Raw genomic sequence first — 25,239 nt, forward strand, 5'->3', positions numbered from 1 at the left:
GTTACAACATGGAAACAGGCCCTTCGGCCCAACATGTCCATGTCGCCCAGTTTATACCACTAAGCTAGTCCCAATTGCCTGCACTTGGCCCATATATAGAATTGGTCAATCCATTTCAAATAATTATGAATTGGTCATCCAACTCAAACTCAGAACCCTTGCTTTATTTTTTTATTAATTTCTAAGATACTTAGATAAAGTTGTAACACAAATAATTGTGATCTTGCGTCAATTTAATGCTGTTACTATACCTGCTGGTGCAATACCAACAGAATATCTTTACTGGCGGTATTATATGGCAACTTTAGCACCTGCTTTACAAATCTTGAGACAACACCAATTGCAAAGTGCAGTATGGTCAGCGACATCTATGGTCAGGTACAACAGCAAATTAGGATGACCATCTTCTGACTCAGGACCGACGCCAGTGTCATTGTTAATACTGTACGCTAGTTAGAGGCTAGCTGGGACTGGGACACAGGTGCTTACATTTGTACTGTTGTCGGAAACATAGGACAGGGTGGCAGGCCATGAGAGCATGTACTACATTTATCATCGGGAATACTGTTGAAACTTTGAGCTACAGGTTTCAAGATTACAGACCAGCAGCTTCAGAAGGATTATTCCCATTTATTTTCAAAAATAGAAAAGCAAACAAAATTGACTTTTAGCACCACATTTGAAGGACAGCGCCTCCAACACTACAACATACCTGCACTGGAGCCTGGATTATGAACTCAAATTCCTGGCATGGTGCTTGAATGCACAAATTTCCGACTCTCAGGGAAGAGGTGTATCAATTGAGCCAAACTGATACACAGGATTTGATGTAAATTGCCATAATCACATAATACTACACTGCATCCTGGAATGATTTTAAAACTGGCCTAGAAATAACCATCGAATGTTATGTAACTAATGGTGCAAGTCCTTTACTCCAAAGGACTTTAGGAACTAACCTACACCTGGAGCACTCAAGTTATATATTCAGTTACAACTGTATAATGGGTCCACTGTCACCAATGTGAGATCCTGTAAAATTGTTTTACAGTTGATGAATCAGGTGGCTAAAAATTAGCTTTTTCCCTGCCAAATGATTGTATTACTAATTTTTTTTTAAAAACAAAAGGTGAACACTTTTTTCAGTTTCATATCATTTTTATTAATGTTTTAAAAAGTTTTGGGGTATTGTATTTTTTGAGTCACACACCTCTTACCATAGAGCAGCCCATTCCTTCATCAATCTCAATCCCACTTCAGTTCATTAGGAAGCAAAGGTGGAAGCAGTGGCAACAGCAACAAAACAACAACGATGTAATGTTTGATTTTTTTTTTCCCCCCTGGTTTCAACTTGATGCAGGAATGGAGCAGAGACTGAGCATAGCATAGAGATCAAATCTTCAGATATCTACTTCATTGTATTTGCGTTGGTGTTGTGATATGCTGTGCTTCCACATTACTAATTCATAATACTAACTGTATTAAGACATTCTTAATAATAGCATCTATTACTGTTCCATTGATTACACTTAAGACGACGATGGAAAAGTAAGCTTTGGAAGACATGCTACCATTGTTGTGTAGGACAATGTGTTTCTCTCCAATATCACTCTTTAAGCGAGTTGTAAAAAGAAATCAAAAATTTTGCAATTTGAGTGCTTCAAAAAACAATGAAATGTTCCACACATAAGAAACAATGCATTGTGTCATTACTTACTTTTTATGGTCACCACTTAAATCTACATAGACCTGTTAACGTGGGCATAAAGCCATAAGTAAAATAGTCCATTTATTGAAGATATGTGTAATATTCCTGGTTTTGAAGGATTAGCTTTTTGGAGAGTTAAAATAGCTTTCTCCAATGCTTGTGATCTCAAGTTAGGCCAAGATCAATCCTGAATTGCTAGTCTCTTCCAATCAGAGATGACGTTTAGCCTAACTGATAAGCATTATTCAAATAGTTTTACTGGAAAGCTACTGCCAAATATTGGTGGGATGTGGTTACAAAACTCGGAGCTGTTTCAGCAGAGTAAGTCAAAAATCATAACTAATGTGATGACAAGCATCTTCCAGTGTCCAAACACAAATCTGCTTAGAACAATGAACTAGGATTCGGAAAGACTATCAGCTGAACTGTTACATTTTTTTGGAAGTGTTCGTATATTCTCTTTGTAATGTTGATTAATATGGACTAAATTGGAATTAGATATCATTTTACTTTAGGAAATTCTGTCCTTCAGCAATCATGCTGTGCTAAGCTTAGATCATGCAGCACTGAACCACGTCAGGAGTGAAAAACAACAATGGCCTAGAAGTACTCACCCTGCGCATGAATGCAGAGGTTCGAGGAGCCCCGGACCTCATTCGAAAAGGAACGGCGCTAAGAGAGGAGTCCAAGAAGGTGAGTGGAGGAAGATCGGGCCGCTGCTAGCTTTGCAGTGGCCCACAGGTAAGTGATGGTCTTGAGGGGGAGGCAGATTGCGGGCACCGACAGAGGCCCGCGAGATCTCGGGGGTTGGGAGCGGTGATCGGGAGGTTGGTTTAATGTGTGGTCAGGAGGAGAATTCCTGTTCCTCCCAGTTACACATTCCGAGGTAAGTAACTTACCCCTTTTGTTGAAGGGTTGGTTTCCCTGCGATGGCGCTGGCTGCCTCGGCAAACCAATCTTGCAGCAGGGACCCCATGTAGGCATTGGGCCCCTTGTTTGCATATACAAAGGGCCTAACTCTTGCTTCAAGCGTGGGTAAAGGATGCCTCTTGTTTGTCCTTACCCAATAAGACGGGCAGCACACTTCAGCTTGGAAGTATGCACGTGCTTCCTGCCTGCCATTTTGGGGACATGGAGACGGCATAGCGCCTGAAAAACAGGCACTACGCAGCCCAATTTCTAAAGGCAAACAACTTTTTACTGCTTGAGAAAGTGCAGAACATAAAACAAAACCCTTTACATGAAGATTAACATTATTGAAATTGGACAGTGGTTGCATTATCACTTTCTCCAAAAAATTAATCTAGAAAAGCTTGCTACAGTGTTGAAATTTTTATTTATTTTTACAAGTTGGACATTACTTTAGTACCTAACTCAATATACATTTGCCATGATGCACACATTTACTAATTACAACAAACAGGAAACGCTACAGTGTTCTCAGAACTTTTCTGTACATCAATATCATACTCATTGTTTGCTAGCTGGTTAAGTACAGAAGTAGTCATCCATGGTCAACATCAGTGATCTACGTAATGTAACAATAATTGTGTTTTCAGCTGACCGCTGTTGTTTTAAATATCTCCAGTTTCTTAACACTAACCACTAGTAATGTACTTACGTTTTGTAACATTGTGTGATACAAAAAAGTAAAATACAATATAAGCAGGAAACATAGGACTATATATACGTATAAGGTAAAACTAAAGTGCATAACCAATATTTCAAAGGAAGATTGCCGTCATATTTTCTCAACACCATTTTGGACAACTTAACTTTTTTTGTTCTACATGTGCTGAGATTCATAACACAAGTTTAACCTTTGGACCCTGGTTTTTGAATAAAATTTTTCAAAACAAAAATAAAATACTGTTGGAGAGGTACAGTATTGATGAATGACAGCTAGTAATTTGGAGTATATTGATTTCATAGACAAATCTATCTTTAAAAATTAAACCCTTTTCTGTCTGCAGTGTGTGCACCCTTCACAAAAAGGCATGTTTTAAGATAACCAAAGCAGGTTATGCTTTTATTCATTTTGTAATGGGCGAATTAAGCAAACATCTGATAAGAAGGAAAGGTAAGGCTCTGGGGAATTTTATATTTTAAGACATTAATAGATTGAAATGTACAAAAATGCAAAAAAAACAAACTAGGCAAGGAATACATCACAGATTTAGTTATGTTTCTATCAAAATATTGCCCAACATTGATTTTTTTTAAGACGATAGTTGTGGAACTTAAACTATTCTGTAAATCTACAGAATAGCTTGTTAACTTTTACTCTATGGGACCCAGAAATACCATATCTTTCAATTAAATATTGGGTATTCCAATAGGACTATAAATAGGCACACACAATACACCATTTAGATATGAAAACCATTGTTCTGAAATTGGATGCTTGGCCAATATATTTAATAACTTAAAATATGTAAACAATGAAGGGTGCAACAAGTATATAATTTTTGGCCACCATTAAGTGATTATGAACTTGCGCACTATAGGTTCTAATTCCAGTCACAGCATCTACTGTCCTTAAATTGGGCATATCCGTTTTAAGAGATATCCATTTCAGAATTGAAATCCACAGTACACTAGCAACATCGGGAGCTTTTGGGGATTGGAGTTGAGGCTGCCCTGTTAGGGTGATGCCTGCATCTTAATCACTGCAACCTGTATGAAACCTGACCCTAAGGTCACTAAATACTGTACTGCAAATACTGGAAAAAATACTTCTACTCTGCTTTTACGGTTGTCTCTTTTACCCTAATATACACAGTAACAAAAATGAAATAATTGAGCAATTCCTGTATTGTAAAGTCTAAGAGATTCCAATAAGGGCATATTTAAAAGGGAAATAAGGTATTACCTCAAATACTGAAAAAAAAGTTTTGTTCAACTGCAATATTTTTTTCTGCTGCCAAATATCTTTACAATCCATCTGAGAATTTAATATTTTGCCCTTCTGTGTGCTTTTGTGCTTTGTCAAATTTAGAACTTAAAAGAGTGGTAACTACAGATACTTGCATAAATCAAGTTTAAAACAGTTTCAAAGTTGATGTGATTTTTTTTTAAAAGAGTTACAACTTAACACTATACAGTGCAGTGCTAAATGAGTTTGGTTCAGCATATTCAGAGGACAATGGACAGGGTAACTATCAATGTGCTAAGTAAAACACCAATACTAACAACATAATCTCTAGATTATATTCTGACAGACCTTTGTATTCTACATCATTTATATATTGACTTAAATAATAGATATTAGACAAATGGTGCTATATACGGCAGTTGTATTTCCCCTTAGTTCAGATTCCTAATAATTGAAGTATGACACAACCTTAATTTACAGTTGTTAAATTCAAAGTATATTCATTGGAACTGCACATTAGCAGTCATCACCAGGTATTTAATGGTGCTGCATGAAAGTGTTTGGCATTCTTTACTTTCATTGTACATTCCTTTTATAATGCAGATACTTTAACATTATTCTAGCTGTATGTAGTGAACGAAGATGTTCATTTTCTGACCGACGTAGAATTTATATCCTGCTTAAGTGTTCCTCAGACACGCAACAGGAATCCAAGGTTCATGCTGCTTGGAATCTGAATGCTTTCGAGTGCCAAAGAAGATGGATTGAATGGGAATGTAACTGGGAATATGTGTTTTGCATCCATTAGCAGCTGAGGAGAGTCTTTTCGATTTTGAAAACGCACCTAGAGAGCAGAAAAAATATTTATTGGAACATAATGAACACAGTTTAAGTAGAATTGCAGTTTAAACATTTTCCCAATACTGGAAATAGATTTTCCAATCTCTGCAGGTTTTTTCTCAATGTGTACATCCATGGAAACATTCATGTACTGACATTGATGCTCAGAAGAAAAAAATAAAGCAATCCCACAACATTCGCTGTTATTTCTTGTAGAGAGGGGCCATGCAAAATACCCAAGACTTTCTACATAGTTTGCAAAGAGAGCTTTTCCTGAAAGTCCTATAGTGGAAATAAGTGTTATAATGAGGATGATTACTACCCATCTGGTTTGTAGGAATACACTGTAGCGACACAGAGAACAAACTTAGCTCAAAGTTGCTCGACTTAAAAATTTCTCTTCAAAAATCTAGTTAATCATCAACAACCCTTAGATTGCCAGCAAGCCCTGGAAAATTCCCATCTCCCAAGGCCAGCTGATTTTTGAATTTTTCAGCTCACACGCATGCCGGAAGAAACCACGATAAAAGCAACGCAAATGTCAGGAATAGCTTTATTACTAAAATATTTACCCTCTACTACAAAAATAAACACTTAAAATGAAATGCCATTTAAACATTCCAGTATCCCTATAGTAAGTTCCCAAAGTTAAAATTGTTAAATGTACATGAAAAGTGGGGGGTGGGGGGGAGAAAGGAAGAACGTATGAACTAAACAATTTTTATTGCTGATAATTGTTCTTTTCCATAGAAAAGTAAGAAAGATCTTATAATCTTAAAGTCTTACCTGAATAGTACGTATGAATGAGGCAGTTACACGCTCTTCAAATTCATTAACAGGAGTGTACAAATTTAGGACTTTCACAATCTGTTTGGCAAAGAAAGAAAATGCAGTTACTATTTCAAGTTTTTACTACATAGGTTAGAAGCCTCTTAGTGTAAGTTAATTTGATGTACCTGTACTACAATGGAATTCAACACTATCTGATATCATTCAAGAAATACTCACTCAATACAATTCTAATGGTACACTATTCCCAGCATAAATTGATTAGCCTTTATGTGCACGAGTTAATATATTTGATTAATCACCTCCATTATGAAGCTAACAAATACATCTTAAAGCTTTTACTTGGATTCTTGTACGAATAACATGATTGATACAAACCACTGTCAACATAATGACCAAAAGGAAAAGTTCCTTTCCCTACAGCCCCACCCCATCCCAGTATTTAGTTGTGTCCTTCTATGTTTTTCACAAAATATTTTTAAATGCTGGAGGGGGAGGGCAAGAATATACCCAGAACATCCTGCACTGAAGGATATGCCACTATGTTGGCCACCACAACAAGTTTGCATTTGGAATAGAAATTTGTTTCCACTAAGTTTTAATGTTTTTCTTAAATTAGAAGATTGTAGTGGCAGACATATCACTACACTACTGATTGTGTCCTTACAGCCATCTCTGGGTGCAAGAGACGCTACCATGGCAACATTGATCCATTTTAAGTTTGAGAATAAATAATACACACATATGACCACAATTCTGTGAATGAACTAGAAAGCTCTTAGCATTTTTAGATGATTCAATTTATTAGTATTTTAGAAAGCTGTTCCTAATCAGCAGGAAGGTCCCAGTTTCAAACTCTGGTCTCTACTGGGGCAGCAGTTGGGGTATTGCAGTTGGCCTTAATGCCCCTATATGAGGGAAAGGAAAACTGACCACGGTATCTGTTGCTGATTGGTATCCAACAAACCCTGTTAGAGATGTACTTGTGTGGACTTTGGGTGAGGACAGTATTGGGCTCAGCTGTGATGCCTCGGCGAAACAGACAGCAAACATTCGCTGTCGAGGCTCAGACATGAATAATGGCCAATTGGCCAAGGTATTAGAGGGTGATCAGTGCCTGTGAAATTGGATCCCAGTAAGGAGTCAACACCTTCAAAAAAAAAAGGAAAAATTTGGCCAGAAAAAATAATTTGAAATTGTTATCTATGAATTTCCACTGACACCCAGAATTTATTTTTGCAGCGTACCTGGGCAGTGGTAAGAGCACTGCACATTGAGCAAATGGCCTCTGCATCCTCATCGGTCTTCTTTTTCACCTGCAGTAGCTGTGCAGCCTGAATTAAAGGCTCTAGTGTTTCTTTAGCACCACTATTCTGCAGATTCTTGTCTCTCAACCACTCCTCAAGTTGGCTCACATTGTACCTGCAGAACCGAGAAGAACAAAAGCAGGTTAGATTGGTTTCAAATGTAGGTCACTGATGGGTTAGCAAATTTTTCACAAGTTCATTTGAAATTAGGACATACCCCATAACTACTAAACAGGTTATGCAAAAACAGTTCAAGCAGCATAAATTGACAGACCAATATTAAATTGGAGTTAACACACCTATTATTTGTGGTGGACAAAGGAACGAGAAGTAGGTGGGGTCATTTCATCTCATGTCGGATAAAAGGTACCAGGAAAGAGAGGGGGTGAGGACAAAAAAAACTGGCATAAGAGCTCATGAAAACCTAACTGCCATCAGGAAATAGATTTTCAAAAATTAAGAAAAGCTAAGAAACAAACTATAAACCTAAATCAGAGATGAGCTTTTTAAAGGCCCTCCCACATGACAGGTGCACCCCTAGCCCCTTTCCTGCCAGGGGTATGCTGGGAACATGGCCTCCAGTTTGCTTGCCAGCTGCTTTTGAATATACGAATGAAGCGACTGGCTGCTTTGGATGAGAGTTTCCAACACCTGCCACAGACCCAACTGGAATTTGGTGCAGGGCCAAAATCAGGTGGCAATCCGGGAAAACTCATTTCTGCCTGATTTCACTGCCCAGTATACCCGGCTTGCACCGAAAAATGGGCATGGACAAGGCATACTGGACCCTGAAATCAGTCCCTAAAAGACAAATGAGACTGGGAACAAAACCCAAGTCCTTAAAACCTGAAAATCCACTGCCATGAACAGCTAACGATAAACGCCTTGCAATAATTTTAATGCAGCTGTATTTTGGTTGATTGGAAAGTTAAATCATCAAAGTTTGAAGTTGGATTGGGAATTCTAAATTCAAGTTTTCACTAAGTAGAAGTGTGGGGTAATTTTGAAGAGAAAAGATCTGAATTGGGTTTTGGTCTATTGGAAATAGTTGGTCTGTTGGAAATGTCTGTTAGAAAGTTATTTCTGATTTGAGCTGATGGCTGAAAATAAGTAGGTTTCTCTTTACCAACAAAATATGTAGGTTTCTCTTTACCAACAAAATATGTAGCACTCTTCTACTGCTGTCTAAAGCTGTTCATTACACAGCTTTAGTCTACAGCTGAATGTTCTGTGTATTAAGAACTAATTAACATTCATATTTTTTTAAACAATAATTAATGTTTAAATACTTTAGTCTAAATTGTTCCAATTTAAGGAGATAAAACAAGAAACAATCTAACCATTTTTAAAATGAAATTTCTTTCATATTTCTATATCATTCTTTTGAAAATGCAAGCCATTACTAGAGATAATATTGCATGATATCCATGGGTTTTCTAAATAACAGTACTACAGAGCACATGAACTTTCTAATGATTTTGGATAGGCCACTCACCTGATCTGCATTCCTTTGCTCCATGAACACATGTCCTTGCGAAGAAGCAGGTTGTTGAGGGTGACGGATCCAATTATATAGAACATCTGCTTGACAATCTGTTTGATGAGCTCTGGATCCATGCCATGCTGGCACATTATAGAATGAAAATTATTCAGCTGCCGAACAATGGAATCTAGAGTATAGGTTCCTTCATCTGCAATGCTGGAAGTCCTCTTACGAAGTCCTGTGGGCTTTAGCCCTGATATTCCCTGAATAGTCTCGTGTTCCAACATACCTGAAACTATTTCACAATACAAGGAAGTTAGTAATATAGCTATCAATCCAATTTTCTCATTGTAGCAAGAATGAAGATTAGTAGCAGCCCTTTATGGTAAATAAGTTCCTCACAAAAAAGTGCTCAAAGTTTCCATGTTTAATCAATCTCCAAGTGCTATTTAACACACCTCTGCCTTTGTATAATAATCACCGTAATCGCCTTTTGTTATTTAATTGTTTTCCCTCCTTCCCCTATATATATATATGATGTGGAGATGCCGGTGATGGACTGGGGTTGACAATTGTAAACAATTTTACAACACCAAGTTATAGTCCAGCAATTTTATTTTAAATTCACAAGCTTTCGGAGACTTCCTCCTTCGTCAGGTAAATGTTCAGGCTTCAAGGAGCTCCTGAACATTTACCTGACGAAGGAGGAAGCCTCCGAAAGCTTGTGAATTTAAAATAAAATTGCTGGACTATAACTTGGTGTTGTAAAATTGTTTACAATTATATATATATATAGACAGAGTAAAAGACACACCCAGTTTCCTCAGCATCTCTGAGCATATCAAATTACATACTCAACACTGCAGCAGCACCTGTGTAGGCTGGTGGGACCCATGAGAAAGCAACAGAACATTACATTTCCACATCCAGCCTCAAAAACACTGAGGCCAGCCACATATAATTATACACAACATTCATAAAGTGAAGTACAGAACTGTATTTTTCAGCCAGAATAGTTTAGGAAAAAGTCATTAAAGGGCTCTATCTTGGTGTACTTCTTTAGTTTGGAACATAGTCCTTGGTGTGATATCAGAACACAATAATAGGAACAAAAGAACTCCCCCAAAATACATACATTTAAGAAGCATGAGAGATCACTCCCACCTCAGGGATTTAACAGAGGGCCAGACTAGCCAACTATCCCAAATGATTTCTGTTCTGCAACATTGAGAATTCAATAAACATTAAAAAGAATTCAAATCATATGAAAAGGTCTTGTTTTTCAAAAGCTTGGTGTTCCAATAGATATCTATTATCTGAATAAAAGTGGTGGGGCTGGCTTTTCCAATGTTTGCAAGTGTAACTTTGTTAACACCTCCATCTATTTTCCGTGTCCCAAATAATGCCAATTGCAAGAAGTCCAAAAGAGTTATGTCAGGGTCCAAAGGAACCTTCTGCATAGTTATAGAGAAGGTCACATTAAATACCATGAGCCAGGGGCTCTGTATTGAAAAACACCTTGAATCGTAATGGAGCAGAGTCCTAACATACCTCTCACAAACCCCTGAAAATGTGAGAAATGCTGGATGGGTGAATTCCCTTTGATACTGAACTTCATGATGAACAATTGATAACCTTCAAACCTCTAATGAATAACCTCTAGTTTTCCAATGGGGGGAAATTTAGTTCATGGCCTCCCAGGTTCTATTCCTAGTATTCTTCAAGATGCAGTATAGTAAAAAAAAATTTAAGAAATATATTACTAAATTTAATATATTTTATAATTCTGTTCTTTCAAACAGAGGTATTACCAAAGCTGGGATGTTTCTTTCTGTTTGAGAATAATATGGGGAAAAATAATAATTTAGTTGCTACAGCAAAATAAAAATGGTATGTAATAGATAATCAGGCTTTAACTTGACAGATGAAAATAGCTTCCACCTTAAAATACTGGATTATCTATTTTTAAACAATTTCATATTGCTGTTATAGTTCCAAAAGACTTCCTCTCTCTCCAGCTTTCCGCCAGCAGGATCTTGTCTTTTTTAAAAATTTGTTCATGGGATGTGGGCGTCGCTGGCAAGCCCAGCATTTATTGCCCATCCCTAATTGCCCTTGAGAAGGTGGTGCTGCAGTCCTTGTGGTGAAGGTTCTCCCACAATGCTCATCATTTCACACTCCTAATCGTTTCAGGCTGTTCTTACATCTCAAGTCACAATATACCTGTTACCGTACACTGTAGGAAGGACCTGCTTGCCACATTGGAATTTATCCCCCAAAAGTCAATTTTCAGTATATGGGTGAAGTGTTTCCGCTATCAAAAGGTATTAATGCCATCTCTATCTGATCAAACTGGAGTATTCCCTCATTCAATAAATCAAAGCTCTAGCCTCAAATGGATTGGGTCAGGTCAATTCCTCTTCCCTCCACTCAAAAAAAAATCTATTTCTTTGAAGGTTCAATAAACTGAGGTTCAGCAACTTCCTGTTTTCACAAAAAACTGTTCAGTGGTTTAATTTGCTTAAAAATTCTTGATGTCATAGGCAATATTTGTCCTTAATAACAAATATATTTTCTTAATTCTCATTATCTCCAACTACTTACCAATCATTGGCTGCAGGACGTTCTCCATGACCTTGGTGAGTTGTTGATATATCTGAATTGCTAGATCACTTATGACCTGTCTGTATTCAGCAAGGTCAAAGTTTCTCAAACAATGATCATTTTGTCGAGGACTGTTATGTTTCATGAATGCCTAAAATAGTGAGCAAATTACATTAGTAAAACAAAAGCTTGTAATGATCATTAAAGCTGCTGGCACTGACAATACACTCTTCAGCATGCTACTCAACTAATAATCTAAAAACAAAAAGAGAAAATGTATCACAGGCTATGAGCAACATCAATGAAATAATCTATCAATAGAATAATAGAACAAATCTCTGATTACTCTTGATGGCAATATTGCTTTAAAATTCCATGGGATCTAGTTTCCATTCGCAGTACAAAATTTAACTCATCTGTGTAAAATTCCTTTGTACGTTAATTTAATGCAGTCCTTAATCCATTTAAACTAACAGACAAAATTGGGATGACCTTGTGGCCACGGCCAGTTTGAAAACGTATGGAATAGGGGACAGTAAGTCTGCATTAATGTACTAAGCTGCACCTCAAAGATAATTCTGAAACGGAATTGAGAGCTGATTAAAACACACTGTATATTCATTATTACCATGCTGAGTATAATGTATATTCTGATCACATTTTAAATTGAAATAATTTGCCAGGAATTAACAAATTCTTAAATCACACCATTTAAATAAAATGTTATGTTGATTTCTCCTACAACTTTTGTTAATACATATTATAAGGAAGCAAGACGATTCAATGGCAGAATTAGCCTTTTGAGCAAAGTAAAGTACTTGGCCATTACATGGTGCCTGATTTTGTTTTGTCCCCTCTTCCAGCATTAACCCTGCTCATTCATTCATAACTAAATTCTCCCACATCTTTGAGAACTTCAAAACTGTTTCTACATCAAAACAACAAAGCTTGGAATATTGCAAATTGAGACTTGTTTCTGTGGTAGCACACACATTTTCCAAGTTAACTTTTACAATTTTTATCATAATGTAAAAAAGAGCAAGAGTGATGTTTGCAGCTGTAATAAGAAGGAAAGGTGTATATTCTGTGAGCTACAAAAGGGTGACAGCAATGAAACTCATTTCTAAGATAACCTTTCCACAACTGACTACAAAACTGCATTTTACCTCTTCTCCACTGTACTGCTTCAGACAATGCAGGAAGCGACAAGTGTTGGACAACCAGAATGACACAATTTCAAAGTCGTCACTTCGTTTCTGCAATAAGGGAGGGTGGGAGAAAGCAAGAACATTAGGAAAACGTGTCTGAAGCAAGCTTAAAGAAAGATATTCCCTTGTGAAAATGTCTTAACACTAGATTACTGTGTGCTCAGTTTACATATTCAATATCTGCTTACAATAGTTCCAACAAAATATAACTGAGTTTGGACGGTCAGGTAATCTGTGCAGGTGTTCTGGATATTGAGCCAAATTTATCTTATGACTCACTTCATGACACACAGAAGCTTTTACTTCGAGATAATGATTGTATAAGTATAGTCCTAAATGCTGTAGCAGAATACACTCATAAAATATTTACATATTAAGAGACTCTATTCTCAAATTTAAGGAGTTTAACAAGCATGCAATTTCAGTATTAAAGGCATACTACAAGAAAATTTCACAAAGATCATAATTGTGAGCCTTCCCTTATGAACTGGTAAATTAAATATAACCTCACAGTTTAAAGCTATTTTATGTTTTAATATTGCAAAAGCTGACCCTTTGTTTCAAGGATGACCACAGCTATTATCCAGCTCCCACAATCATTTCCAGAACACTATGGTATCCTGCAATGATTTAGCGCTGGGTACAAAGTACACCCAAATTTAGTGCTGATTCACAATAGAAGTTATTTTGTGAATACTCTCTCAGCAAGTGATAATTTTAGGACTTTCATCTCACGAAAAGCCTAAAAGGACTGCTTGCTGATAAGTGCCCTGCAAAATGTAAGATTTTGTGAGTCATTGGTAAGCTCAGTGCTGAATTTGAGTGGGGGGGGGGGGGTATTGTATTCAGTGTTAGCACCCCAAATGGCACATGGTGACAAAGTGGCATCAAAGGTTTCTGAAAATGAGTGTGGAAACTGCATAATGGTTGTGTAATAATAAAGGAATATAAAATGGCTTTAAAGGAATATAAAATGGCTTTAAAGGAATATAAAATGGCTTTAAGAAAGATTCGGTTAAACTTGCATTTCCCATATTGGTATCCGACAGTTTAGAAGAGAGAGCTTGCAAATTCTGTTTTTTTGTTCCACTCCTTGACCAGACATTTAATGATGGCTGATAAGCCACACTGTTTTTGGAGCTCTTCATTTCACATTCCCCACAAAAAAACTAAGCTGCTACAATCCTTTTTTGGTAAAGTGGCTCCAGAAAGAGTTTACTGGAAAAACTACGGACCAGGCTTTGGTGTATTTGCGACCAAAATAAGATCTGAAAATAGTTCATTTGTTACTTTGTAGCTGAATTGAGTTTCTATCCCAAGCCACGAACTCAGCTTCATCATTTTCAGATATACCACTTTATAAATCTATTTTTCTGTTCATTCATGGCCGGGGAACTGTGCTAATGATTTTAAGTGCTGTTCCTAAGTTAATTTTCAGTATACATATTAGCATATTATGGAACATCTTACAGAATTGCCATATCACAGTTAGCATCATAGAACTTTACAGCACAGAAGATGGCTATTCTCCCCGACTCTCTGAAAGCTCTATCTACTTAGTCCCATATCCTTTCTCCACACCCTTTTACAAATATTAACCACTTTCCTTTTGAAGGCTATTATTATGGATTCTGCTTCCACTGTCATTTCTGGTACAGCATTTCATGTCCTAACAACCCTCTGCGTTAAATAAAAATTCTCTTAACCTTTCCCTTCGTTCTTTTATTGTAATCTTAAATTCATGCCCTCAAGTTACCAATTCATTAATAGGGTGAAATATTTTTCCCTGATTTGCTTGATCAAAACTTCTCATAACTTTGAACACATCTATTATATCTCCTACTAACTTTTTTTGTTCTGGTCCCACTTTCTTTAGTCTCGCCTCATAACTAAAGCTTCTGGTCCCTAGTAGCGAATCTCTTCTGCATCCTCTCCAGCCATGTCATCTTTCCTAAAGTAAGGTGGTCAAGACTGGACACATTATTCTAACTGCAACCTAACCAATGATTTGTATAGATACGAGATTGAAATGTAATGTATTGCATTAATTCACTGGTATTTATATTGGCTTTAAAATTAAGTTGCTAAACTTTATACACATTTAGTAAACAAACTACATGCCAGATGCCCACTGGATACAACAAACCTAAGCAAACCCAACATCCTAGGAACTCATGACTGCATCATTCATGTTATTTAGCATGTCGCACCCTTTGGATAAATATCATATCTACTGGGTACCTGCCATGTGTCCTTTATTTACCATTTACTTCTCTCTCAGGTGCAGTATTGCTGAATGGTGTTTGGGGTGATCTTTAGTTAGTCCTTAAAATACTCTTCTTCTTCTTCTCCTTCTCCTTCTCCCTCTCCCCCCCCCCCCCCCCCACCTCCTTCCTTCCCTTCCCTCCCTCCCCCCTCCCTCCTAGTTCAGGTGGTCACTGTTTACATATAAGCACAGGATAAATAATTTCTAATTACACAACATTCTTTAAAAAAAAATCTGCTACATTGATTTTATTGATGTGGAGATGCCGGTGATGGACTGGGGTTGACAATTGTAAACAATTTTACAACACCAAGTTATAGTCCAGCAATTTTATTTTAAATTCACAAGCTTTCGGAGATTTTCTCCTTCCTCAGGCAAATGTTTCAAGGGCTCCTTGAAGCCTACGCATTTATACATATAGAACAATACATGGTGTTTACAGACTGCCCCTGCAACTGCCCGTTGCCAAGGCAATCACCGTGTTCAGACAGAGAGGTGTCACCTGCAGAACCCCCGAATACACATTCAACAAAAAAACAAACAGGGAAAAAAAACAGAGAAAAAAAACACAGAGAGAGGCAGAAACATCCGGAAGGCAGAGAGAGCCAGCAAATGACCCATTATATTAAAAACAGATAACATTTGTTCGCTGGTGGGGTAACGTGTAGCGTGACATGAACCCAAGATCCCGGTTGAGGCCGTCCTCATGGGTGCGGAACTTGGCTATCAATTTCTGCTCGACGATTTTGCGTTGTCGTGTGTCTCGAAGGCCGCCTTGGAGTACGCTTACCCGAAGGTCGGTGGATGAATGTCCATGACTGCTGAAGTGTTCCCCGACTGGGAGGGAACCCTCCTGTTTGGCGATTGTTGCGCGGTGTCCGTTCATCCGTTGTCGCAGCGTCTGCATGGTCTCGCCAATGTACCATGCTCTGGGGCATCCTTTCCTGCAACGTATGAGGTAGACAACGTTGGCCGAGTCACAGGAGTATGAACCATGCACCTGGTGGGTGGTGTCCTCTCGTGTGATGGTGGTATCTGTGTCGATGATCTGGCATGTCTTGCAGAGGTTACCGTGGCAGGGTTGTGTGGCGTCGTGGACGCTGTTCACGACGCCACACAGCGTCCACGACGCCACACAACCCTGCCACGGTAACCTCTGCAAGACATGCCAGATCATCGACACAGATACCACCATCACACGAGAGGACACCACCCACCAGGTGCATGGTTCATACTCCTGTGACTCGGCCAACGTTGTCTACCTCATACGTTGCAGGAAAGGATGCCCCAGAGCATGGTACATTGGCGAGACCATGCAGACGCTGCGACAACGGATGAACGGACACCGCGCAACAATCGCCAAACAGGAGGGTTCCCTCCCAGTCGGGGAACACTTCAGCAGTCATGGACATTCATCCACCGACCTTCGGGTAAGCGTACTCCAAGGCGGCCTTCGAGACACACGACAACGCAAAATCGTCGAGCAGAAATTGATAGCCAAGTTCCGCACCCATGAGGACGGCCTCAACCGGGATCTTGGGTTCATGTCACGCTACACGTTACCCCACCAGCGAACAAATGTTATCTGTTTTTAATATAATGGGTCATTTGCTGGCTCTCTCTGCCTTCCGGATGTTTCTGCCTCTCTCTGTGTTTTTTTTCTCTGTTTTTTTTCCCTGTTTGTTTTTTTGTTGAATGTGTATTCGGGGGTTCTGCAGGTGACACCTCTCTGTCTGAACACGGTGATTGCCTTGGCAACGGGCAGTTGCAGGGGCAGTCTGTAAACACCATGTATTGTTCTATATGTATAAATGCGTAGGCTTCAAGGAGCCCTTGAAACATTTGCCTGAGGAAGGAGAAAATCTCCGAAAGCTTGTGAATTTAAAATAAAATTGCTGGACTATAACTTGGTGTTGTAAAATTGTTTACAATTGATTTTATTGGTCATCATAGGCTAGTATTCACATTAACGGTCTGATTATATATCAAGGATATATTCAGCTGGGATCAATGTGGGTTGTGAGGTTGGATGATGTGACGACAGTGGCTGGCAGTCAATGTCTTGTGCTTCACTGAATATGATCACTGTGGAGCAGGTCCAGCAGTAGCACACTGAAATCATACCACTGTCAGAATCTACTCCTTGTAAACACAAAACAAAAATACATATGTACTGATATATTAAAAAATTAAAATGCTGGAAATCTGAAATAAAAATACAGGTCTATCAGCAGAGAGGAAGAATAGGTTATCTTTTTGACTAGAGACCCTTTGTCAGAACTTCTGACAAAGCAGCCTAGATTTTCTGACCAGTGTTTTTTTTTAAACACTGGCTTTGTTCCATTTATTTTAAACAAGTTACCAATTGGTAAATCTAGGCCAAGGTCTCTACCTAACATGTTAAACGTTCTTGACTCTACAGTTAACGATGGACCTGGTATGTATTTCCAGCATTTCCAGTTACTTCTTCGGTCTGCAGAGGATTAGCTCGAGTACAGCAGCCGAGTGGTTATGGCACTGGACTTGCAAACCAGAGAGTTCAAATCCCACCACGGCAAGAAATAACTCTAGCATCCATTGTATCTGCTGATTCCAGGAGGTTCACTAGATATTCACTAATTATTTTTATTTCTAGATTCATACTACCCTTGAAAAGAACTTTCATACCTTCAAGATTTTCTTGATGCCATTAATAGATGATGTCAGCAAAGATCGCACTCTCTGATCGTCATTAATATAATCGGCATGGCGTACACACATAAACAGGATGTATGCTGGCAGTCCGGGGATCAGGTTAACAGCCACACCACGAGGCTTTAGTTCTGGGATTTCAAAGGAGTACATTTTACTTTCAGAAAGGCTGTACAAGGTACTGATTAAACAGCGACAGGCCAAACACAAGCCAGGTGAGGACTGCTGCTTCATCTATCTATCGCAGGTACATTCCTCAGGGCTCTCACCGGCACAGATCATCATTCAACTAAAGTCGAGCAGACATGGAGATCTCCACAACCTTGAGAATAGTGCTGCTCAAGACTAAACCAATATATGCTGGAGGTTTGGTGAGAGCGCTGTAGTACAGGTTCATCCTCTCCACCCACCTTCAGGGAGAATGCTAGCTTACTAATGCCATGGATGTGTTTCTTATTTCTGTGCAAGTGATAAATGGCTGATGGTGGCATGGCCACATAAACATCAAATCCAGTCTCTCGAATTGTGACCACCAAGGAATCACTGAAATTTTCTGCTGTAATGAACTGAGAAAACTGACTAGTTCTTTGAGCCAAACATAAATCAATATTGCACAGCAATTTATAATTTTGCTTTCGGAAATGGACAGCAAAAATCTCCAGCCACCAGAACAAATTCCCAGTTCAGTGTAACAAACTTTAAAGTAATCAGAGCAGAAATTTCCACTGGGCCTAGCCATTTGTTACCCCTTGTCAGAAAATTTTGCCTTGCAACCAAGAAACATGTGAGAATAGACTCGTTAGTCCTAAATGCTGAGGTCTGACTGGACTGGTTTTTATTGCCTCTTTTAATTATCCAGAACAGGGGAATGGTTTTGGTCCTGTGAACCTAGATTTTCTGCTGCTGTCCACATATTGCAGTGGCGTCAATTGGGCTGGCAGATGAAAACGAGTGGGAGGTCGACCCTGCCGGAACTCTGCCCCCTCCCCCACTTTGCATTGTGACACAGTTTCTGGGGGTTCGGGACCAGCGGCATTGGATGTGCCCACTTAATTTAAATATAAACTTGGGGTGGAGACGTCCTGTACACCATATCCCAACATTTGGGCATGCAAGACATCGGGCCGGAATTTGCTGAAAACTTGCGCCAGTAGATGTATACTATTATTATGGTGTAGAAATTCCAGGAAATTATGAAGTGAGTGACGTGTGGCATTATGTACACCATGCCATATTTTTCTGGGACTTTTGTACTGCTCTACAGAGACCCTCGCCGAGAAAGTCAAACAGCTAATTCTCATAGCTCCACCCCCATTAAAATCAATGGCAAGATTGAGTTTGCTGAACTAACGTCACTGTAATCACCACAGCGACTGAGGCCATTACAGAATGGCACTGGTGGGCTCAGAATGTTTGATGCAATCAGAGGAATAACTGTGTTGCCCTCGTTAGGTGCATTTTTATTATTCAATGGTGCAGTTCTGACAGAGTCTAGGGTCACTGGTGCAATATGCAAAGCAACAGAAATTATATATATCTGGCAGGAGCGGGTTTCTGGTTCCTAGACTTAAACTACCATCCAAATGTGACTTTAACATATGAAATTCGGATCATTAATCCTATGCGCTGTGAATGTGGTCGTTATTGATCAAAATGTGCCTATTTACATCTTATTAAAATCCAAGTAGTAAGTCATAAATATTGCAGGGATTACAGAATGCTTGAATAACTAAAGACTAAAAGCCCCTGGTTGTTTGTACAATCTCAATGGGAATGGTGGGGGGTGGGGGGAGGTCACTATTCCATCTAATGAACTAACCAGACAGATATAAAAACAGTCCTTAAGGCAAATTAGTTCTCTACAATTTTGAATCTGTACTTGTTTCTGCCCATCAGTTCAACCTTCAAGGACATTCCAGCTACCATGCAGCATAGGGCTAGCACATCCAGTAACTGTCGTCAACTGTGGCCTGAAACTTGGCTCTACCCCCTTGCAGGTATGGTGCAATGCTGACCTACGGGGATGGGAAAATAGAATGGCACAAAAAGCACTTGTCTCACAATTACTTCATGTAGCTTCACCTCTACTTCAGCAGTCAACAAATAGGGGGTTGGGCACTAGGCTGTTCCATCACTTGCCTACAGACTTGTGTCTACCATGTGGGTTTCCTTTCCCTTCATTTTTACCTGTCACTTTTAGTCCCCTCCTCATTCAGTGTTAGCAATTTCTCCAGATGAGTTGAGCCTTTCCAAAAGGTTTTGGAATTTTTGTCCCCTATTTCGACACATTCTTTCCCGTTAAATTTCACTTACATACAATTTTCTGCTCCCACCACGAGTTTGTTCCCCATTCATTTTCTTTTTATTTGTTCTGGGGATGTAGGCAATGATGGCAAGGTCACATTTATTGCCCATCCCCAGTTGCCCTGAAAAGGTGGTGATGGGCCACCTTCTTGTACAGCTACAGGTCTTGTAGTGATGGGGCTCCCACAAAGGTGTTAGGGAGAAATATGAGAATTTTGACCCAGTGATGATGAAGAAACAGTGTTATAGATCCAAGTCAGGAGGGTGTGTGACAGGAGGGTAACTTGGAGGTGATGGTGCTGAAGCTATGCAAATGAGCAATTCTTGGAAAATTGGGTGCAAACAGCACACTTCATTCGAGTCTAAGCTACACCAATGGAGGAAGATCTAGGCTATGCTTTGCCTGTGCTGTTAACTTTCACTCCAAAGTTGGCTTAATTCAAAATCAAGTGCATTTTCTCAAAAAAAAATGAATTACTCTGTACAAACAACATGCCAAATATTACACTCGCAGAACAGTAGAAGAAAAAGTGCTCCATTTTCAGATTCAATCCATCTCTGAAATGAGAGTGAACGGAGCCAAGACTACAGAAGTGATATATACACTTGCCTAGTATGAGATTCTTGATAAGCTTAAGCTCATCATCCTTCTTGTATTCCAACATTCCCTGGAAATCCTTTTCTTTCCTTGGAATATTCACAGGACGGATGGGTTCATCTGCCAGCTGAGCTGGTGACACATTCTCTGTCTGGCCCACTATTACAAACAAAGACAAGATGAACAGACAAATCATGCAAGTGACCTGTTTATGTGGAGTATTGCATGCAAAGCATACAAGGAGGAATAGGCCTTAATTACTTTACAAGGCATTATTTTGACAATATATATCACAAAGGAACTGTGAAACAAGTTTTCAAAATATATTGAGTTAAAACCAAATATGCATCATAAATTTACTTAAATGGGCGTACCAATCGATACACCCACCATGCAGAAGGCTATTTTACATTTTAGCAAAAGTATTAATTTTTGCAAGTTCTCTATTAACTGAGCAATGTAAGTTATATTTAAACCATACAGTACATCCTGTTTATATTAAGTTAAGATGGGAAGGAAGCATTTTAGCATAATTATGCAAGCAGATACTACATACAGCATGCCCTTACGAGGTAAAGGGGCACAAGCTCGAAATCAATGTACATTTGTACACCTTTTTCATTGTTGTTATCTAGTCAAAAATCTGATTGTATGGTTTCTACTCAATGTTCTAAAACAAACTGTTATCTTACCCAAGCACATAATACATAAAGGATATTGCACAGCAAGATTACAGAAACATTCATTGTACTCTGTTCAAAGGGACTATGGTAAGATTCTGATTATTCTATTCTTATTTTACTCACTAGCAACTATTTTGGGAGAAGTTTGGTTTCAACCTATATGACCATACCTTCTAGTTCACCAATTTTCTTTGCAAATACTTTAAGCTGCTTTTTCAGCTTCCGGACAGTCTTGTCCTGTTTCTCCAGTTGTTCCATAAGATCCTGTAGCAAAGGGCAAAGAGAACCAGACTGAAAATGCTGAACTATAGGATACTACTGAAATGATGTTGTTACAGGTGAACATTGCTAACACTCAAGATTAGTAGTATAGCATAATGCAAGGAAAGTGTAGACTGCTGATATTAACTGGTTAACACAAACAAGCGTAAATCAGGGTACAGCTGGCAATTAATTGATGCAGTTTCACAGAGATGAAAACATGGCTGACAGAAACAAAGTCTTTTAAGATTAATTTGCTGGTTTACCATGAATGATGGAAGCAAATCTCATGTAGAACGGTCAGCCTGATTCAGTGAGTTGGGACAGTTTTTCTCATGCAGCTGTTGGGACAGACATCTTTGGGGGAGAGGGTGGGTGAACGTACAGCTAGTACAATCATCTTGCCCCATTGCAACTGTACCTCCTATCTTAAGATGATGAAACTATCTGGGTTAGTAATGCTTGAACAAAATATATTTTTAGCTCCCCAAAATGTACACGCGTGTCTACATGTGCTCTTTATGGATTTTAAGAATTAAATTGTCTTGCACATGGACAACTGCGCTATTTTGAGACTTCTATCAAAAGTCGAAGTCAATTCCAAATCGAAGGGTTAGGTTCAACCCAGTACTGCTGAATCTCTCTAATTCAGATGAGCTCATGTTCCAGAGTACCTCCAGTGGCATGGGTGGTGCCAATGGGTAGTATCAGGGAGTCATCCATGATCCGGTGGCCTGTCTTCACAGCTGAAGTAAGGTTGAATGGTGACAAATTGCTTCTGGTTAGAAACATGAGCAATTACTTGAGTTCTAAGGAAGTATGTCCAGTTGATGCTGCAACTATGTATTTAGTAAATGCTTTCCCTAATCATTTGTGCAAGTTGGGCAATATAATTGAATGCAGCAAGTGTTGAAAAAAAAACTACCATCTTGATTATTTGGTAAATGAATTTTAGAAGCAGTAGCCAAGTTAACAAAAATTACTAAAATATATTTTTTTTGACTTGTAATGACTTTGTTCCATTGAGACCAAGGCAATAGAATTAGCAATAAACCGCATTGAAAGAACATTGCATCACTGTGTTAAAAGTGCTGCCAGTAAAACAGTAAGGTGTTGTGTAGCCACAATACATAGGAGAAGAAAACAAGGACTTTTCTTTGCAGGTGCACAGGCAGGTCATTCTTCTGTTAGTGCTCCAGAACAGAGAAACAGTGGAAAGAGAACAATTTAGGCCAAACAACAATGGTTTGATCTACATACAATGATCCGTTTGTAAAGCGAAATCCTGTAGAACTGATACTTCATGGGGTCATCTGCATATAACTCCTCATAATACTGCAAAAATAGTGGTGAAATTTGTGCCATTACCCAAACAGTTTAGAAATTATGCGAGTAGAATGGGAAATATTCAGTAGTTGTTTAACAGGACAGTATGTGTTCTTTGGTCTTCACTTTACCTGTGTGCATTTCTTTTTAAATTCAAGCCTGCCAAAAGTTATTCAAATTGCGTCGGCCAAAGAACTATCCTTCAATTCCGAGCTACACCATTAAATAAACTGGGTTTGTACTCTGACCTAACTTGGTTATCATGCAGAATTCTGTATGGCCAGCAAAAGTCATATCTAGTCACGTACAATGTAAACTAAATAGAGGACAACTTGCATAGCGGATGACACAACGAGGCCTCAAATGAATTTTGAGTTTGCCTGTCTGTTTGAAGAAGCATCATTGCATCAAATGACTGTTCAAAAGATTCTTCTGTCAACAACATGAAATTATGGTGTGTTTTGTTATCTGCATGACTAATTTGCCTCGGATAATAAAATCTAGTTTAACATTCTGCGAGGTGCTATTACTTCTATACTATGGAGTACATTGCAGAGTGATTGGGCGCCTTTGTGCCTTGTGAATAGTATGTTTGAACAAGTGTTTACGAATTAAAACTAAAAGTTACTGCTCGTCCATTTCCACAGCAGCAACTCCTGTTAAACAATTTATTAATTTTTATTGCAGTAAACAATTCTCTTTAAAGTCTCAGTATTTCATCTCTGTAGGAAACATTTGAAATATGCCAGGAGAGTCTATTGCACTTATGAACTGTAATGTGATTTTGGTAACTGCAAGTGTAGTACAACCAGTTAATCTTTCCTCCAAACTGAAACACGCAGTTAAAGCATTAATTGTTGGCAAATTTCCTACAGCCCTGTGTCCTGCAATCTTAGAACAAGTTCAATTTGAAATAATGCAAACATGGAATGAGATGGGTTAAGTATCAATTTAAAATACTGAAATAAAAACAAAACATGTTGAAAATACACAGCAGGTCAATCAGCATTTGTAAAGAGAAAAGACACAGTTCTGGCATTTTGAGTGTGTACCCTTCATCAGAATTCATATCAGAGCCTGTCTTTTCTCTTTACAGATGCTGATTGACCTGCTGTGTATTACCAGGATTTTCTGTTTTTATTTCAGATTTCCAGCATTTGCAGTTATTCCATTTTATTTTTTAAAATACAGTTCTCCTGCATTTTGGTCTGCCGTATTTTGTTTTTACAGCAGTAACTATATGCATGTGTGTTGGGGATTAATTCTATTTAATTGTAATGAACACTTCAGAAGCTTAGAGTGAGCAAATCTGAATTAGTTCATGTGAATTGCTTCTGCCTGTTGTTATTCTTTTACTTTTTGTCCCCCGACCTCCCACAATTTTCTTCCCTCCTCTCCTGATGTCTTTAACTGGGTACAATTCCATAGGTGCCAGCAACTCACCAGTAGCCATTCTTCATGTGAGAGGTTAAACGGTGTCTATTTGACCATCACAGACAAGCTTGATCCTGTCCTCACCTGACGCCTACAAAATGCACATTTTCCACTGGATGGCAATGTGCAGCAGGAACCCTGGCTGAATTTTTCCCTTCCCAGAAATGCTGCCAGTTTTGGAGTTCCCAAAGTTGTCCTGATCTAGATCAGTTAAATCCGCTCACATTAGGACCTTCCTGATCTGTGTGGCTGAGTACTACACAATGCGGTGCATTTACCAACTGCACCAGCAAGGAGCCCAGACCATTAGTTTTTAGAGCAATATTTCCTTTTGGGTTCCACTGTATAACTTTTAAAGTTGCACCTCTTCAGTCCAAAAACATGAACTGGTGTGGCTATATTTTTTTCTTCGCTTTCACATTTAGAAACAAATGGTCTGATATAAACTGTACAAGCATCTACGCCTTTGTCTTTGCTATCTGATACTTAAAAAGGTAGTTGATTACAGTCTGTCCTCCATTCACGTTTATTTATTTTTTTGTCCTTCCACATGCCACATATCACTCTCTGGCTGAGGGCATAAGATTACAATCTTCTGCCCTGCTTCCACCAATGCTGCTCTCAAGGTGACTTGCTCTTTGAATTTCCCATTGAGAGGCACCTGGTCTCCACTAAAAGCCAAAATCTGTCACCATGAGCACAAGTCCTCATCTCTGGCACAACACACTGGAGCACCAATATCCTGGCACCATGTTTTATTTATTAAAAAGCTTAGTGAGGGCAACTAGTTAATGACAAATAATTGAATCAGTTTAGTTGTTGAATAAGGATGAATTTATTGTATTAAGTTGAAGCAGATGTT

The 25,239-nt window shown here is 38.7% G+C and overlaps 1 protein-coding gene across 1 annotated transcript in view; it reads right to left on the minus strand.

Moving 5' to 3' along the window:
• Positions 1-3,025: 3,025 nt before the first annotated feature.
• The window catches only part of myo5aa (myosin VAa), a 161,308-nt gene continuing 139,094 nt past the window's right edge, over positions 3,026-25,239 (minus strand). The window contains exons 32-41 of the mRNA XM_067971455.1: positions 22,878-22,952; positions 21,527-21,620; positions 20,686-20,832; positions 17,748-17,902; positions 12,773-12,862; positions 11,607-11,757; positions 9,015-9,297; positions 7,460-7,634; positions 6,210-6,290; positions 3,026-5,427 (exon numbers count right to left, since the gene is read on the minus strand). Of these exons, the coding sequence (XP_067827556.1) occupies positions 5,275-5,427; positions 6,210-6,290; positions 7,460-7,634; positions 9,015-9,297; positions 11,607-11,757; positions 12,773-12,862; positions 17,748-17,902; positions 20,686-20,832; positions 21,527-21,620; positions 22,878-22,952 (1,404 nt within the window). The 3' untranslated portion in view covers positions 3,026-5,274. The remainder of the gene's footprint in view (positions 5,428-6,209; positions 6,291-7,459; positions 7,635-9,014; positions 9,298-11,606; positions 11,758-12,772; positions 12,863-17,747; positions 17,903-20,685; positions 20,833-21,526; positions 21,621-22,877; positions 22,953-25,239) is intronic.

The sequence above is a fragment of the Heptranchias perlo genome, chromosome 34, assembly GCF_035084215.1.
Source record: "Heptranchias perlo isolate sHepPer1 chromosome 34, sHepPer1.hap1, whole genome shotgun sequence".
In the NCBI taxonomy this organism is placed as follows: domain Eukaryota; kingdom Metazoa; phylum Chordata; class Chondrichthyes; order Hexanchiformes; family Hexanchidae; genus Heptranchias; species Heptranchias perlo.